Source organism: Puntigrus tetrazona, chromosome 19 (genome assembly GCF_018831695.1).
Source record: "Puntigrus tetrazona isolate hp1 chromosome 19, ASM1883169v1, whole genome shotgun sequence".
NCBI classification, from domain to species: Eukaryota; Metazoa; Chordata; class Actinopteri; order Cypriniformes; family Cyprinidae; genus Puntigrus; species Puntigrus tetrazona.
Genome location: NC_056717.1, coordinates 18,393,436 through 18,407,719, shown reverse-complemented (window position 1 = coordinate 18,407,719; position 14,284 = coordinate 18,393,436). Strand labels below are relative to the sequence as shown.

Here is a 14,284-nt window from a genome sequence, read left to right as displayed (position 1 = left end):
GCAAAAATGCAGAGCTAAAGCACTTTTGCACCTGGTGCTTTGAAGAATTTTTTTTTTTTGTGTGTGCGCAGCTCTTTAGTCTCTGGATTTCTCTCAGTGATCGATGTAAAATATTATTAAGCTATAAAATGATAAATAAAACATGAATACAAATGCATTTTTATTCATTTAGCAGCAAGCTCACTTTAATTGGCATCTGACATTTGTCATCAAACATAATGGAGGGAAAAAAAAAAAAACAACAGTGAAAAGCATTAGTTGTGCATTTTAACACGGACATCTATTCAATACAAAAAAAACCCTTTTAAATGAGATTCCAGTTCTAACTAATAAATTACTGTATAATGCATTAATATTACAAATCGCTCGGCAGACAAAAATATCGTACATTTTTAGATGTCTTTCGAAATCTCCTTGCCTTGAAGTGAATTCGACAGATTACGATCTAGATGTATTAAATTTATTCCATGGCCAAATTATCGGTCACAATCTACAGGCAGTGAGATATTAAAGTGTGTAACTAATACATCCGTATTCAGTAATGCCCTACTAGTTTAAAATCAAACAAGAAGCCAGTTATCACAGTTTACTGACATGGTTTAACGAGAAAGGCATGATACGAGACTCTCGTGTTCGTCGATATCAGATCGGAGTAGACAATCGGTGCAACCACGGTGGCATTAAACACAGATTCGGGCAGGAACTGAGAGTTGCATTGCAGTGTCTTATAACAGCAGGCTGAAATCTAAGGTATCGATACTAGCGATGGGCTCTTTCCAGTAGTTGAAGGTGGAGTACTTCATCAGCTCTGAATCCTCCTCATCCTCCTGTCCCAGGAGTTTTTGGGAGCTCTTGGTCGACTTCGCTTCCTTGGACTTGGGTATAGAGATACCAAGGTCTTCCAGCTCCGACAGGTCCAGCGATGGGATGGGCTGCCTCCAAAACAGGAAGGAGTCAAACTGGCTGCTGGTTGTGTCTAACATGTCGACCTGCGCATTAAGAAGAGATTTGAAGATCAGCGCTGCACTGCTGCCAAGCAAATATTCATTTGGATTCGTAAATTGCATGAGACAATCTCAACTAACTTGTTTCAGGGAATACATTGCATCGCTCGCTATTTAAAAACCTGTTTACTTTTTCCCTTCAGAGGGCTCCTGACTTCCCCCAGGAGCTATTTTCAGTCACCTGCTATTTTCAGAGAAACTTGAGCAATTTACATCTGTAAAGCAACATCTATATGCAGGTCAAAGGCTAAAATATAGTATAAAATAAGCATGCTTAGTTTATTAATTATAATAAAATAGGATGAATTATGCTATAATTGTACTTTTTTTAATAAACTGATTATTAAAAGATCGTTTTAAGCCATGTTAATTAACTGTAAGCCATTCAAAATGTCAAGATAACTTTAATATGCATGTTAAAGCAGAAATGCATTATAAAGATACTACTAAAAACAACTTGATATAAATAAAATAAAAAATATAACATCATGTTTAAGAATCATCTGTACGATACTGTCTGCACTAATTATATTGCTATAGATGGAAGATTTAAGATCTTGCAAAGTTCAAGATTTTGCATTGCTTTCATATGCATGACAAATGAAAAATATATTGTAAAACTAGTATTTTCCAACTTGTTATCAGTTCAATAGGATTATTATAAAATAAGGAAAAAATGTGGCAAAAAAAACAATTTTGAAGAAAGTAAAAAAACTATATATATTTATATATATATATATATATATATATATATATATATATATATATATATGAAAAAGCATATGATGTTTCCATACTTCTGCCATCCAATCATTATTAATATATTCAAATTAGATGCAAGACTTAAGGAATACAAACAAAGCAGCATTATCTTTTGATTACAAAGGAGATATCATTCGGAAGCTGCGATTGAAAAATGTATTATGAAACCTTTAAAAAGTGATTATAATGATTGTAATGAAGCCTCCCTAATGAACTGAAGTCGTGTCGTGGGGTGATTTAGCTCTGGCCACACAATGCAGCGGCGGGTGTACGCCCAAATTTCAGAGACAATCAGTGGACGAGGTCCTTAAAGGACCATCATGAATAGCCTGTATGTTTTTTTTGCAGCATCTCACATGCACATCTATTAAAAGACGGGCTCCCGCAGCCCCAAAAATAGTGATGGCGCATCTCATGACAAAGCATTTCAGAGATGCTTCGGTTAGTGGTACGAATGGATTACAAGCTAACTAACCTTAAATAGGCCTCAAGCAAACACATTTACTAGCAAAAGACCTTATTTTTAACTGATAAACGAGGTCATGTTAATTAATTAGTCTGGGACATCATGCCTATGCGATGGAAGACCAAAAATAATCTGAAATGCTTTAAGGATTAAAACAGCAATAATGCTCAACGAAAGGACGTACCCCTGGTGTGTGATCGGGTTGGTTCTCTGTGAATTGCAAGCTGGTTTGCGGCGATCCGGATCTGAAGAAGAATAGAAGATGCACACGGTTTGCTCTCAGTGTCTCCGCCGGCTGCTCAGCATGAACCAACCGCGCCCAACATCACTGGAGACTGCCGCGGGCGATTTGCATAAACCCCGCCCACTCTCTGTGGTAGATCGAGGACAGGTGCATAATTAGCGTCAAGTGGGCGTGGCTAATCGATCGCTCTAATAAAACGGTGGAAAAATTAGTAACCGCATTTATGGGTGTTCGTTAGTTGTCTTGTGGTGTCTGCGGTTTTCATTTGCGCCCGTTAACGACCCCTTCTTCTGTTTTCCAAGTGGAGTCGTCTATTGTGTGATGCGTCCGTGCCGTGTGTTGATTGGCTGAGCTCGGCGCCCGTCAGGTCGATGGACCCCTCTCCCCATTGAATAGCACGCAAAATGGAAATGTACTGGTCGTTCCGGTGGAATTAAACGCTCAGCTTTAGCGTGTTAATTTTTTTTTTTTTATTATTGTAATTTGGTGAATGCCACATGCACAGACTGTAAATGTTTCTGTAGATTAAAATTAAAATATCACGTCAGATATTTACAGGAATATAAAGAAGCCTTTACATAAGTGTGTGTGTGTGTGTGTGTGTGTGTGTGTGTGTGTGTATATATATTAGTATAAGGAATTTAAGCAGCGTGCAAAAAAGATAACACGGTATATTATTGTTCAGTATGGTCTCTGTTGTGAAATATAGAATATTCAATACTGTATTATAGGCCTAATTTGATAATAATAATAAGTTGGTACATAAAATGGCTGGCCTCAGAACTCATTCAAACAGACCAGACGAAAATAAATGATTTACACCGGATTTTTAGCGCATTCCTGGTTACAGATAAATGTTGTCCGTCTTGTTTAACAGGTAAAGTTAAACATCGACAAAATGTGCATTTTTTTACCGTAAATGTGCTTGCTGCGAAGGAGTCAGTAAAAAAACAAATAAATTAAATTAGGGTTATGAAGCATTGCTAAATTCGAAAGGGTTTATAATAATGTACATCTATTGATGTGAAAAAAAATCAAGGAAGAAAGAAAGAAATTTCTGTAATGGTTGTGAAACACGAAAGGTTTATGTTTGACAGAATGATCGAGACTGACAGCCTTAGTCACCGTTTCTCATTCAGTGCAGCATTTTGCCCATAAAGTGAATGTAAATAAAGCGCGCACTTTATTTAAAGTGCTCAGAAAGAAAGTCGTATTGGTTGGAAGTAGGCGATGATTAATTGAATACAGGTTTTCTATTCTATTCTATTCTATTCTATTCTATTCTATTCTATTCTATTCTATTCTGGAACCGGCACTTCCATCCTCCAACCGCGAGATGCCACTAGACACCTGATAATAATTCAAATCCCATACGCCTTAAAAAAAACTAAACATATTAACACCAGCAAGTTTCTTTCCAGGACGCCTCAACAAAACGCTTCGCCCGGTGGAGAAAATATCGCTGAGTAATAAAGTGCGCTGTTAGCTTCCGGCGTGACGTCACTGTTTACAAACACAGGCACCGGAAGTGAGACAGGCAAAAAACAAGATTACGGAAAGAGCGGCGAGAAAGAGGCTGACGTGCGCTGTGTCAGCCGCACGGATAGACGGCGAAACCTGTGGATTTCAGCCAGGCGCTTCGCTGGACTGTTGCGTTTTGCAGGGTGCCTTTCAGGGCCGAAGAAGGACGCTTTTGAAGATCTGCAGGAAGGGCGCTGTGGTAAGTTTCCGCTGCTGTTAATGCAAGGTGAGCAATCAAGATTGTAAAAGCGCACTAACTAGTACGTTAACGAACTCGCACGCTGTACTGTACTGAGTTAAAGAGAAGTTGTCTTTTGCTAATTAAGCTGTCCAGTAAATAGCCCGCTGCTCTAAAAGGACCCAGTCTTTGTGTTTGACAGTTAACTTGCTAACAACCTCACCTGCAGCGCTCACTGTATAAAATGACAGTTGCTGACTTGCACTTTTATTAAGTGAACCTTCCTTGCATGTCTTTCAGAGTTTGTGAAATTCGCAACATGAGAAGCTTTCTTCGCCTCCAGAGCGTCGCCCTTCAGTGATCAGGTGAAAACCAGCCCTAAGGATCTTTAAACGCAGGCTTTGCAAATGTTAGGCATGAAATAGTTCACTCAACTGTAAGGCTCGTGTGTTTACGGCTGTGTAAGAATGGCGCAGTAGTGCATTCTGGTCTGAAGAGTTTGTAAATGCTGACATGCTTTGTGTGCCTCCACAGAAAGCCTCCCTGTGACTCAGCTGTTCCCAGAATCGGGGCAATTCAAACACCACACGGTTAGGCGGAGGCGCGCCGGAAAAAACTGCCACTTTAACAGTTTCGCCCCTTCGCATTCAAGCGATGGATGTGGCGTGAAAGCAAGAAAGGACTACGTTTTCAACTTGAGAATGTTTGGCTTTTTTGGTGTAAGCCGCTGCTTTTAAAAGACTGGAAACGTCGGTCTGCGCCGTATTGCTAAAACTCAGTAATATGAAGTGAGCAAAAACTATTTTGGGGGAAAAGCGAACAGCCACGGCCAGATTTTTAATTTAATTTAATTTTAGCAGCAACTGAAGATTTTAAAAACCGCATTCCCGTTCAATCGTCTCCGTTAATTCCAAGCACACGATCCTGCCCGTCAGGTCATGGCAGAGTCTTGCCCAGACGCCGTCGACGGTGAGATTATAGGCGCTTCTGAGGGACGGCCGTTGAAAAATGAGGACTTCGATGCCGCTAGACCTCAGGACAAGCAAATCGGCCGGAAAGAGGGTGTCGCCAACATTGAGCAATCCTCTGGGAGTATTTCTCACCTTGTGAAAGATGAGCTAACGGCATGCAAAGAACCTCCTACAAGCGCAGCGTCTCTTGATGATGCTCGTGCGGCCCGGTCGGTGACCTCTAAAAGCCAAGACAAAACCGATGAAGCTGAGATCCTCAGCCAGTCCTGCACACCCAGCCAATCGGAGGTGACGCCCACTTTCTCTGTGGCCAGCCTGGAGTTCTCCGAGGAGGCTAACGGGATCCCTCCTGATGGAGCGTTGGTTTCGTCCAAATCCGCTCAGGATGGCAACCAAGTGCCCCCTCAGGAGAGCGGAGGGGCCTGCGCGGGGGCTGCGAGGACATCAGAGCCTAGCATGCCGGCGTATTACTTTGTCAAGTGGATTACCTGGAAAGAGAAGAAGACGGCTGTTATCACGCAGAGCGAGAACGGACCCTGCCCTCTGATCGCCATCATGAACATCCTGTTGCTGCGGTGGAAGGTAGGCTACAAATACACAGACAGTTTTAAGTACAGTTACATGGACCCCGCTCGAATACTGTTCGTTTTCGCCGATGTGAAAGATGCATATAGATGGATGTAATTATATTTTATGGGTCAAAATCGTGGCAGAAAGCATTAGGATATTAAGTGAAGATCATGTTCCACGAAGATATTTAAATTCCCTACCGTAAATATATTAAAACACACACTTTTGCTTCGTAATATGCCTTTGCTAAGGACTTCGTTTGACAACTTTAAAGGCGATTTTCTCAATATTTTTACTTTCTTAGATTTTCAGATGGCTTATAGCTTAACAAATCATACATCAATCGGAAACTTATTTATTCAGCTTTTAGGTTATATAAATCTCTTCTTCAAAATATTTTGTCTTTAAGACTGGTTTTGTGGTCGTGTGGGTCACATATGTAGATAATATCTCTCTCTTTTTTATTTTTTTTTATAGAAATTAATGTTTATTCATCAGTGACACACTTTTAATCAATCAAAAGAGACAATAATACATTTGTTACACACAATTCCTTTTAATCTTTCTGTTTGCGAAAGAATGCTAAAAACATATCACATCGTGTTTTCATTACAGATAATAATAATCAATTTTTCTTGAGCATTGAATAAGCATATAGGAATTATTTCTGAAGATCACGTGACACTGAAGGCTGGAATAATGACGCTGAAAATTCAGCTTTAACAAGAAATAAATTCCATTTTAAAACATAAAATATGAAAATATTGATTAAAGATAGGTATTTTAAATTGTGGTAATATTTAACAATATTATTTTGCTTCAAAATAACGGTTTTCATTAAGAAAACGCAGCCTTGGTGAGCAAGAGGGCTTCTTTAAAAACATAAAAAGTCTTACTGACCCAGTCCTCCTTTAAAAAAACCTTTTGAACAGTAGTATATAAACAATTAATTGCATCCAAAATAAAAAAAAAAATGTTTCTGTAGTTTATATTTATATATATATATATATATATATATATATATATATATATATATATACAAACACAGTATATATTTTGTAAATATTTACAATAAAATATTTACAATAAAATAGTTTATATTTTATATTGCTTAAATAATTTTCACATATAAGTCAAACATATTTTTGTGATCATATATACCAGTGTTTAGCTGAATAAATCTTTCTGACTTGTCCCTGACCTAGTAATAGTCTCTTGACTTTCCTTATCTGTTCCTGTGTGTTACTGTATAAACACTATTTCTGGTTACACTAATATACTGATAACAAATAAAAAAAAAAGTGTTGTGAAATACAAGAAAAAAATGTAGACAAGGGTGTGCCTTGACTAAAAGCAGAAGTATTTGTTTGTGACTTTTTTTGTGCACGTACTTTAAATGATTATGTAGGTAAAAGATGAAGTGTCTGAAGTCTGTGTCTATTCTTCAGGTGAAGTTGCCGGCGCAGACAGAAGTGGTCACCACTGAAGAGCTGATGTCTCACCTTGGTAGGATATCTTAGAGCCGTGGACAAGCATTACCAGTTTTGATACGTTACATTAAATTACATTAAAACGCAAAGTGCACACAGCAGCACATGTATATCGTGGTAATGGACTGTAGTAAGTTAAAGAGCTCTAGTGTTGCACCGCAGAAAACTTTATGGTTGGAAACAGATGGCTGATGTGACTTGAGAAGGAGGGGGTGTGGTTATTGTGTGAAAACATTTGTGTTTCAGTACCATTAATGGCACCCCAATCACGGATTATACCATTTAGTGTCTGCTCTTTGTGTAAGTAGTCGTTTAGAAGACGCTTTTAGGTTAAGTGCCTCACTCGACGACACAATGGTAACACTTTCTGACCTCTTACTAGTCCGGATGTTTAAAGTAATAGTTCACCCAAAAATGGAAATGTGACCTGAAATGTTTGTCGGAGACGTTTAGTATTACATTAGCTAACCGATGCAATGAATTCACACCCTTCTGCAATGAATGGGTGCCGTCAGAAGGAGAGTCCTAATGACGTTTCGTGAAGCTAAATGCTATGCATTTGTATGAAATAAATCCATCATTAAGGTGTTTTTAGGCCAAAATACAAATCTATAACCATGCTTCCTCCAGTGGAAAAGTTATTGATGGATTTGTTTATTACAAACATTTTGCTTCAACTGAGCTTTTTGGACTCTCATTCTGACGGCACCCATCCACTGCAAAGGATCTATTCTCTACATCTGTTACATCTGACAAGTCAATTTTCAGCAGATGTTCGTATTTGGGTGAATTATACCACTCTTGATCAGCTATGGGTGTAGGTTTTCTTTTACAGTGTCTCTAAAATGTATTTGGAAACGTTTGCACATCGAAGTCACAAACATAAATGTCATTGCATTGCATTACATAACAATTTTTTTTTTTTTTTTTTTTTTTATTTCTATTAACCAACTGGTGTCATTGTCCTAGTATTTATATTTCTTTTAAACAATGACATTTTAATTGTGGCTTAAGTGTCCAAATATTTTTGGAGCCACCGTATATCACCTCTTATTAGGTCTCAGCTAGAAAGATGAACATGTGATGAGGAGATAAACCAGAAGTGCTTCCACAAACAATACAAACGTGTTTGACATGAAAAGGCGACACTTCTCAAATCACACAACCTTTGACAGAAAGCTGAAGTGTTTTAGCCTAAGCTTAACTTTTTCTTGTGCTAGGTGAATGTGTGCTGAACATCAAACCGCCGGAGAAAGCAGAAGGCATGGAGCTCAATTTCCAGCAGGTAAAGCTTAGCGTGGGGGCACCATTATAACAGACTCGTGCTGCACATGTCTAGTGAATATAATTAACATGTTAAGCAGACGGGCTGCGCAGGAAACCACAGAACCAAAAGACATATGCAATCAGTGAATGAGGCCTTCAATCTTTGAATGAAGGCTTGTGATGTCTTCATTAACAATTCCAACAATTACAATGTGTGTTTGTGCTTATAGATGCACAAATGAAAGCCTCTTTTTGTTCATGTGCCCTTGCTGTTCCTTTTTGCTCACGACTGAAAATAAACGTATTTGATGGAATAATTCAGGCTCATGCAAGATATTTTTCACATTTAGTTGCTATTTTTTTATAACATACAGCATATATTTTTTAAATATTTACATATAATTATAACCATTTTATAAAGCACTTTTATTTTAGATGTGATTAAGTACTAATAAATAGACACAGTATGTATTTTGAAAATATTTCCATGCACTTATTTGTAGTCATACAATTGATATATAAATATTATATAAAATATATAGATTTAATATTATAAACTTAATTTTGAAATATATATATACATGCCCGAGTTTGTATTTATATATACATAATAAATATACACACTAAACACATATTATGTAAACATAAACTTTTTTATTTTTGATTGCGATTATTCATTTGAGAGCACTAATTGCTACAACAAAAAATATTTTGCATAAAAACATTTTAACATTAATAATAAAAATGCACCAAATCTGCAAATAAGAATAACTGAACCCTAAAACTAATGAATTTATTTTTTAATGCAATTCTTGATTTCAACTTAGTAGGTCAGCTAAGACGAGTCGACATGTTTTGTGGTAAACATTACTCATGCTATCTTGCGCATGACCCAAATATTTCAACATATCAAACGCTGAGGCCAATAACATAACCGCCGTAAACTAGCCTGAATGTACTTGTGCATTTCGATTTTTTTTTTTTAATTATGTCTCATTCCCTTCACAGAACATGAGCGACGCGATGGCCGTGCTGCCAAAGCTGTCCACAGGCCTCGACGTTAATGTGCGTTTCACAGGTGTGTCCGACTTTGAGTACACGCCTGAGTGCATCGTCTTCGACCTGCTCGACGTTCCTCTCTACCACGGCTGGCTCGTCGACCCGCAGGTAGGTCAGCAGAAACGTTACATAACGTCTGATTCCCGTGCATCCAAACCACAATGCAAGTTCCTCGTTCTTCTTCAGAGTCCCGAGGTGGTGTCTGCAGTGGGCAAACTCAGCTACAACCAACTGGTGGAGAAGATCATAGATTTCAAGCACTCGACAGACAGCAGTCAAGTCGGCGAAGGTACCTTTAATGTTATTTTTTCTACACGACTGGCTCGGATACGGGGCCGTGGACTCCTCGGAGGTTTGATTAATGGCTGTCTGTTTGTTGACAGGTTTGATAGCAGAGCAGTTTTTGGAGTCCACAGCAACCCAGCTGTCGTATCACGGCCTGTGTGAGCTCAACACGACGGCCAAGGAGGGAGAACTGTCTGTATTTTTCAGGAACAACCACTTCAGCACCATGATAAAGCACAAGGTGTTTAGCAGCCTTCCCACACAAACACTTTCCATAGCAGCTAAGCTGATTATAACAACCCCATCGACGTCAAGCCGCTTTAAACCCACCACCATCATAAGATGTTATTTATAGCAAAAAATATTTATTTGGTCATATTTTTAACCCAAGTGAAATTGCATTTTGCATTTGAATGTTTTTCCTATTGTCAACATGTGAAGTTGCAAGTTAAGGCAACATACTACATACAAAGACACTGGCAATTTGGCTTTCCACAAAGTTATGTTCCTGGCTATATATAGAGAAAACATAAAAAAATACATTTTATTTATTTTGATCTGTGCAGTTCAGAGGCTCTACATAATTGCAGCGCTTGCACCAGTTTCACAGTTTAATTCCTATTTCTATTCTTAAGGTTCGTCATTATATAATTTACCAGATTTTCATATTTTATTCTTCAAAAAACTGTGAAAATAATTTTTTCAGATTTATGTAAAAAAAAAAAAAAAAAAAATAAATTAAAAAAAAAAAAAAAAAATATATATATATATATATATATATATATATATATATATATATATATATATATATATATATATATATATATATATTCAGAATACTTCCTCTAATAAAAAGCTTTGCGTCTAATGTGTCGAACAAAATTTGAAATTTAAAATTTACATTTTGATATTGTTTTGAAAAAATGAACACATTTAATTTGATAATGCCTTATGTATAAACATCACATTTCAGAAAATGTGTATGCATTTGTTTATGAAGATATGCTGGAAGCTAAACAGTAGGTTGCTGGCAGCCATTCACTTTCATAGTATGGAAAAATACTGTGGAAGTCAATGGCTACCATCAACTGTTACTAACATACTTTAAAACATCTTTTTTTGTGCTCCACAGAACAATAAAAAATTGATGTGGGTGTAAATGATGACAGAATTCCAAAACTAAGTTAATCCGGTAAAAGCTGAAAAAGTAGTGTTTTTGTGTGCTGGATATATTATGTATATATAAATGCATAACCATGCATGTATATATTTACATATACGCAGTACACACAGATATATTATGGAATTAAAATTTATTTTGGAGGTGATTCGGACTGTATGTTAATATAATGGCTTACGTTTAAATTCCCACTGAGATGCATTTAAAATTCGAATCGCTCTGTTTTATTTAGTTATTATTTATTTATTTCTGACCAGTGACGAGTGTGTTGTTCGACGTGTGAATTCGCAGGGTCACCTTTACCTGCTGGTCACGGATCAGGGCTTCCTGCAGGAGGAGAGCGTGGTCTGGGAGAGCCTCCATAATGTGGAGGGGGATGGGAATTTCTGTGACTCAGACTTCAGATTGTGTCACCCTTCCCAGAAACCCACAGCGGCCAGCCAGCCCTCCGCACAACAGCAGCAGATGCAGATCGACCAGGTGATTAAGACCTTTTTTTGCTGTCGTATAGTTGTAAGAGTAACCAGCGATATCACGGCCCGACATCTTCCACCTCCTTCGCGATCTGATCAGATCCCGACGCTAAACAAATCTACATTCTTAGCCGATGATCACGCAGTTTCGTTTATATGTGTGGCGAGATGCTCTGAGAAAGCACGCCGGCGTTGGTTCAAGATTGATGTGTCGTTCAGGACTATCTGGTGGCGATGTCCCTGCAGCAGCAGCAGGGTGAAGCTCCTGGACCCTTGAGTGATCTTGAGCTGGCCAGACAGCTGCAGCAGGAGGAGTACCAGCAGCCTCAAACACAGCAGCACCAGCCCTCAGCAGGACAGGTACTTCCTGTCTGCGTGACACTTCGCCGAATCATTCTTTCAGGTCAAATAAAGGTGCTTCGGAAAAACGGTTCCATAAAGAACCTTTGACGTCTGAAGAGCCTTTCTGTTTGGTTCTTTAGGTTCTAAAAAAGTAAGACAGAGAACCTTTGACTGAATGGTTCTTTATGGAACCAAAAATGGTTCTTCTGTGGCATCACTGTAAAGAACCTTTTGAAGCGCCTTTATTTTTAAGAGTAAATGTCTAAGTAAGACATTTATAAGCCATTTTGTAAATTGTTGTATTCAATATAGCGCAGCAATTTACAAAAGAGTAGATTAATGAACGATTCACACAAACTTGTTTTACCCTCCGTTCAGTGATTTTTGTAATGGTTTTAAGGCTCTTACGATCATTTATTTGGTTAAAAATAAAACGAAAATAATTGTGCAACATCATGATTTTTTAGAAATCATTCTAATATGGCAGTTTTGAAGCATTTCTTATTGACTGGTGAAAGTGCTGCTTAATATTTATTTTCAGATGAATAGAAAAACCGAAATTGATTAAAAAGAATGTTTTATTATATTTATTTTTTAAAGTATAAATGTCTTTACTGTTGCTCTCGGTCATTTTAATGCATCCTTGCTGAATAAAAATATATTTATTTAAAAAAAAAAAATACTTTAGTTAATTCAAAAAGGATTTTTTTTTACCATCATGCCGTTGCAAACCTCAGTGATTCTTTGTGATATTTAAAATAATTTTCTATGAACTGTGGTAGGGAAGCTTGTTTCTGCCATGGGATTAAAAGATTTAAAAATAATTATGGCTATTTCTTTCCAAATTCTGTTGAAATGCTGAAATATTCCTTTTTTTTTTTTTTTGAGAAAAGAAAATCAGAAGAATTAAAAACAACTGTGAGATAAAGTCACAATTATCCTTTTAATTTAATTATGTAGCAGAATCCCACGCAATTCTCATTAAGAAAATGTAAAAAATAGCAAAATGAAGATTCTGAGTAAGAATTCCAAATTGAGATTTACACTTTTTTAAAAAAAAAATTAGAAAAAGTAGTAGAATTCAGAAAAATGTAAAATTTAAAAATTGCTCCCAAAATGGAGTTCCAAAAGATGGCCTACATAAAAAAAAAAAGAAAAAAATAAAAGTTTTAATGTAAAATTTCTTTAAAATCGTAAAGCAGATTTCATATGCCCTTTGTAACATTCCCCCGCTCAGTTAAAGGTTTCTGCAGCAGTGCAGTGACAAAACTCAGAGGACTTTCTGAAACTGAACTCTAATTGTGTATTTTCTTCACATGCCAGCAGATGAGAGGTCAGTCCTCATCTCAGCACGGAGGACAGAGACGCCGGGAAAAGAAGGATGACTCGGATTGCTGTATTCTTTAGGTCAGAGTACACTCGCCACCATAACCAGACTCTCAAAGCCAGTTGGGCTTCGGTTGAGAGTCTTCTGTACCACTACTGAACCATGGGACTTCACTCTTTGTCGTCCCAACGCCAAGCCTGCCTTTACAGTACAGTTGACCCCCTCGTTCCCGCCTTTCCTCGATCCTCATGGTTTGAACTGTTTCTCATTGTTGTCTACTGGACCAAATTAAGGTAGCAATTGTTCCTAAGCACTAATGAGCGTCGTTTGAGTGCTACTGTGGAGCTCCTAACTATGCCATTAAAGATTGAAGACTGTAATGGTAAATAATCAGGTATTGTAATAAGAATTTAATATTACACTGAAATGCTACTGTCTCAAGTTGATCTGTACAAAGTTACTTGTCATCTGCTTTTCATCCAAAGTGATGTACAGTACACTAAGTACACAGGGCTCCGTGGAGCTCCCTGGATCTTGTAAGCTGAGCTAATAAAAGCCACCTCTGTTAACAGGAAATGTGTGACCATTGATTTATGAAACGTCTGGGGTACCGGTATCGCACAAAGGAACTTAAGTGCAGCGTTTTTCTCGCAGAGGCATCAAAATCCTTTTGCTCACATGCAGAGTTCAGTTTTATCATAAGCACATGTATCAAAGTCTGACAGCTCTTGGGAAAATGCTTGTATTTTGCATTTTTGTCTAATACGAACCCGATCGTAAATAAGGGCATATGCGCTTTAACTGAAGACAGAACATCTGGCTGTACAAAGAAAGCATTTCTTGTGCTTTTTCCAGATTTAAATTTGGCAAAAATCCCTTTTTATTGCGTCAAAGTCTGATTTAAATCATTCAGAAGCGTACAGAAATGCGGGGACATTTTGTAGAAAATTAATTTGAGAAAGGCTACATTAAACTAATGAAAAGTGATGGTAAAGATATTTGTTGCGAAGAATATTTTCATTGAAATAATTTCAGAATATCACCATTTTTACTGTATTTTTTTTGGTAAGGATGAAGATATTAACATTAAAAATAAAATATTACCAGCCCAAGCAGAGTGTATTGTTTCTATGTTTTTTAAAAGAT

The 14,284-nt window shown here is 37.4% G+C and overlaps 2 protein-coding genes across 4 annotated transcripts; one reads left to right on the top strand and one right to left on the bottom strand.

Annotated features, from left to right (window-relative positions):
* Positions 1-153: 153 nt before the first annotated feature.
* mllt11 (MLLT11 transcription factor 7 cofactor) lies at positions 154-2,573 on the bottom strand. The gene is made up of 2 exons (XM_043217394.1): positions 2,417-2,573; positions 154-989 (listed from the first exon to the last, which is right to left on the bottom strand). The coding sequence occupies exon 2, from the start codon at positions 981-983 to the stop codon at positions 726-728; it is 258 nt and encodes an 85-aa protein (XP_043073329.1). The 5' UTR covers positions 984-989; positions 2,417-2,573; the 3' UTR covers positions 154-725.
* Positions 2,574-3,973: 1,400 nt separating this feature from the next.
* mindy1 (MINDY lysine 48 deubiquitinase 1) lies at positions 3,974-13,714 on the top strand. Of its 3 annotated transcripts, none has more exons than XM_043217393.1 (11): positions 3,974-4,223; positions 4,476-4,540; positions 4,710-5,728; positions 7,165-7,222; positions 8,427-8,491; positions 9,481-9,639; positions 9,718-9,820; positions 9,915-10,057; positions 11,288-11,476; positions 11,689-11,829; positions 13,138-13,714. In XM_043217393.1, the coding sequence occupies exons 3-11, from the start codon at positions 5,114-5,116 to the stop codon at positions 13,216-13,218; spliced, it is 1,554 nt and encodes a 517-aa protein (XP_043073328.1). In that variant the 5' UTR covers positions 3,974-4,223; positions 4,476-4,540; positions 4,710-5,113; the 3' UTR covers positions 13,219-13,714. The 3 variants fall into 3 exon arrangements, with proteins under 3 accessions (XP_043073328.1, XP_043073327.1, XP_043073326.1); XM_043217392.1 differs by having other exon boundaries at positions 3,985-4,196; positions 13,135-13,714; XM_043217391.1 differs by having other exon boundaries at positions 3,985-4,223; positions 13,135-13,714.
* The last annotated feature ends 570 nt before the right edge of the window (positions 13,715-14,284 follow it).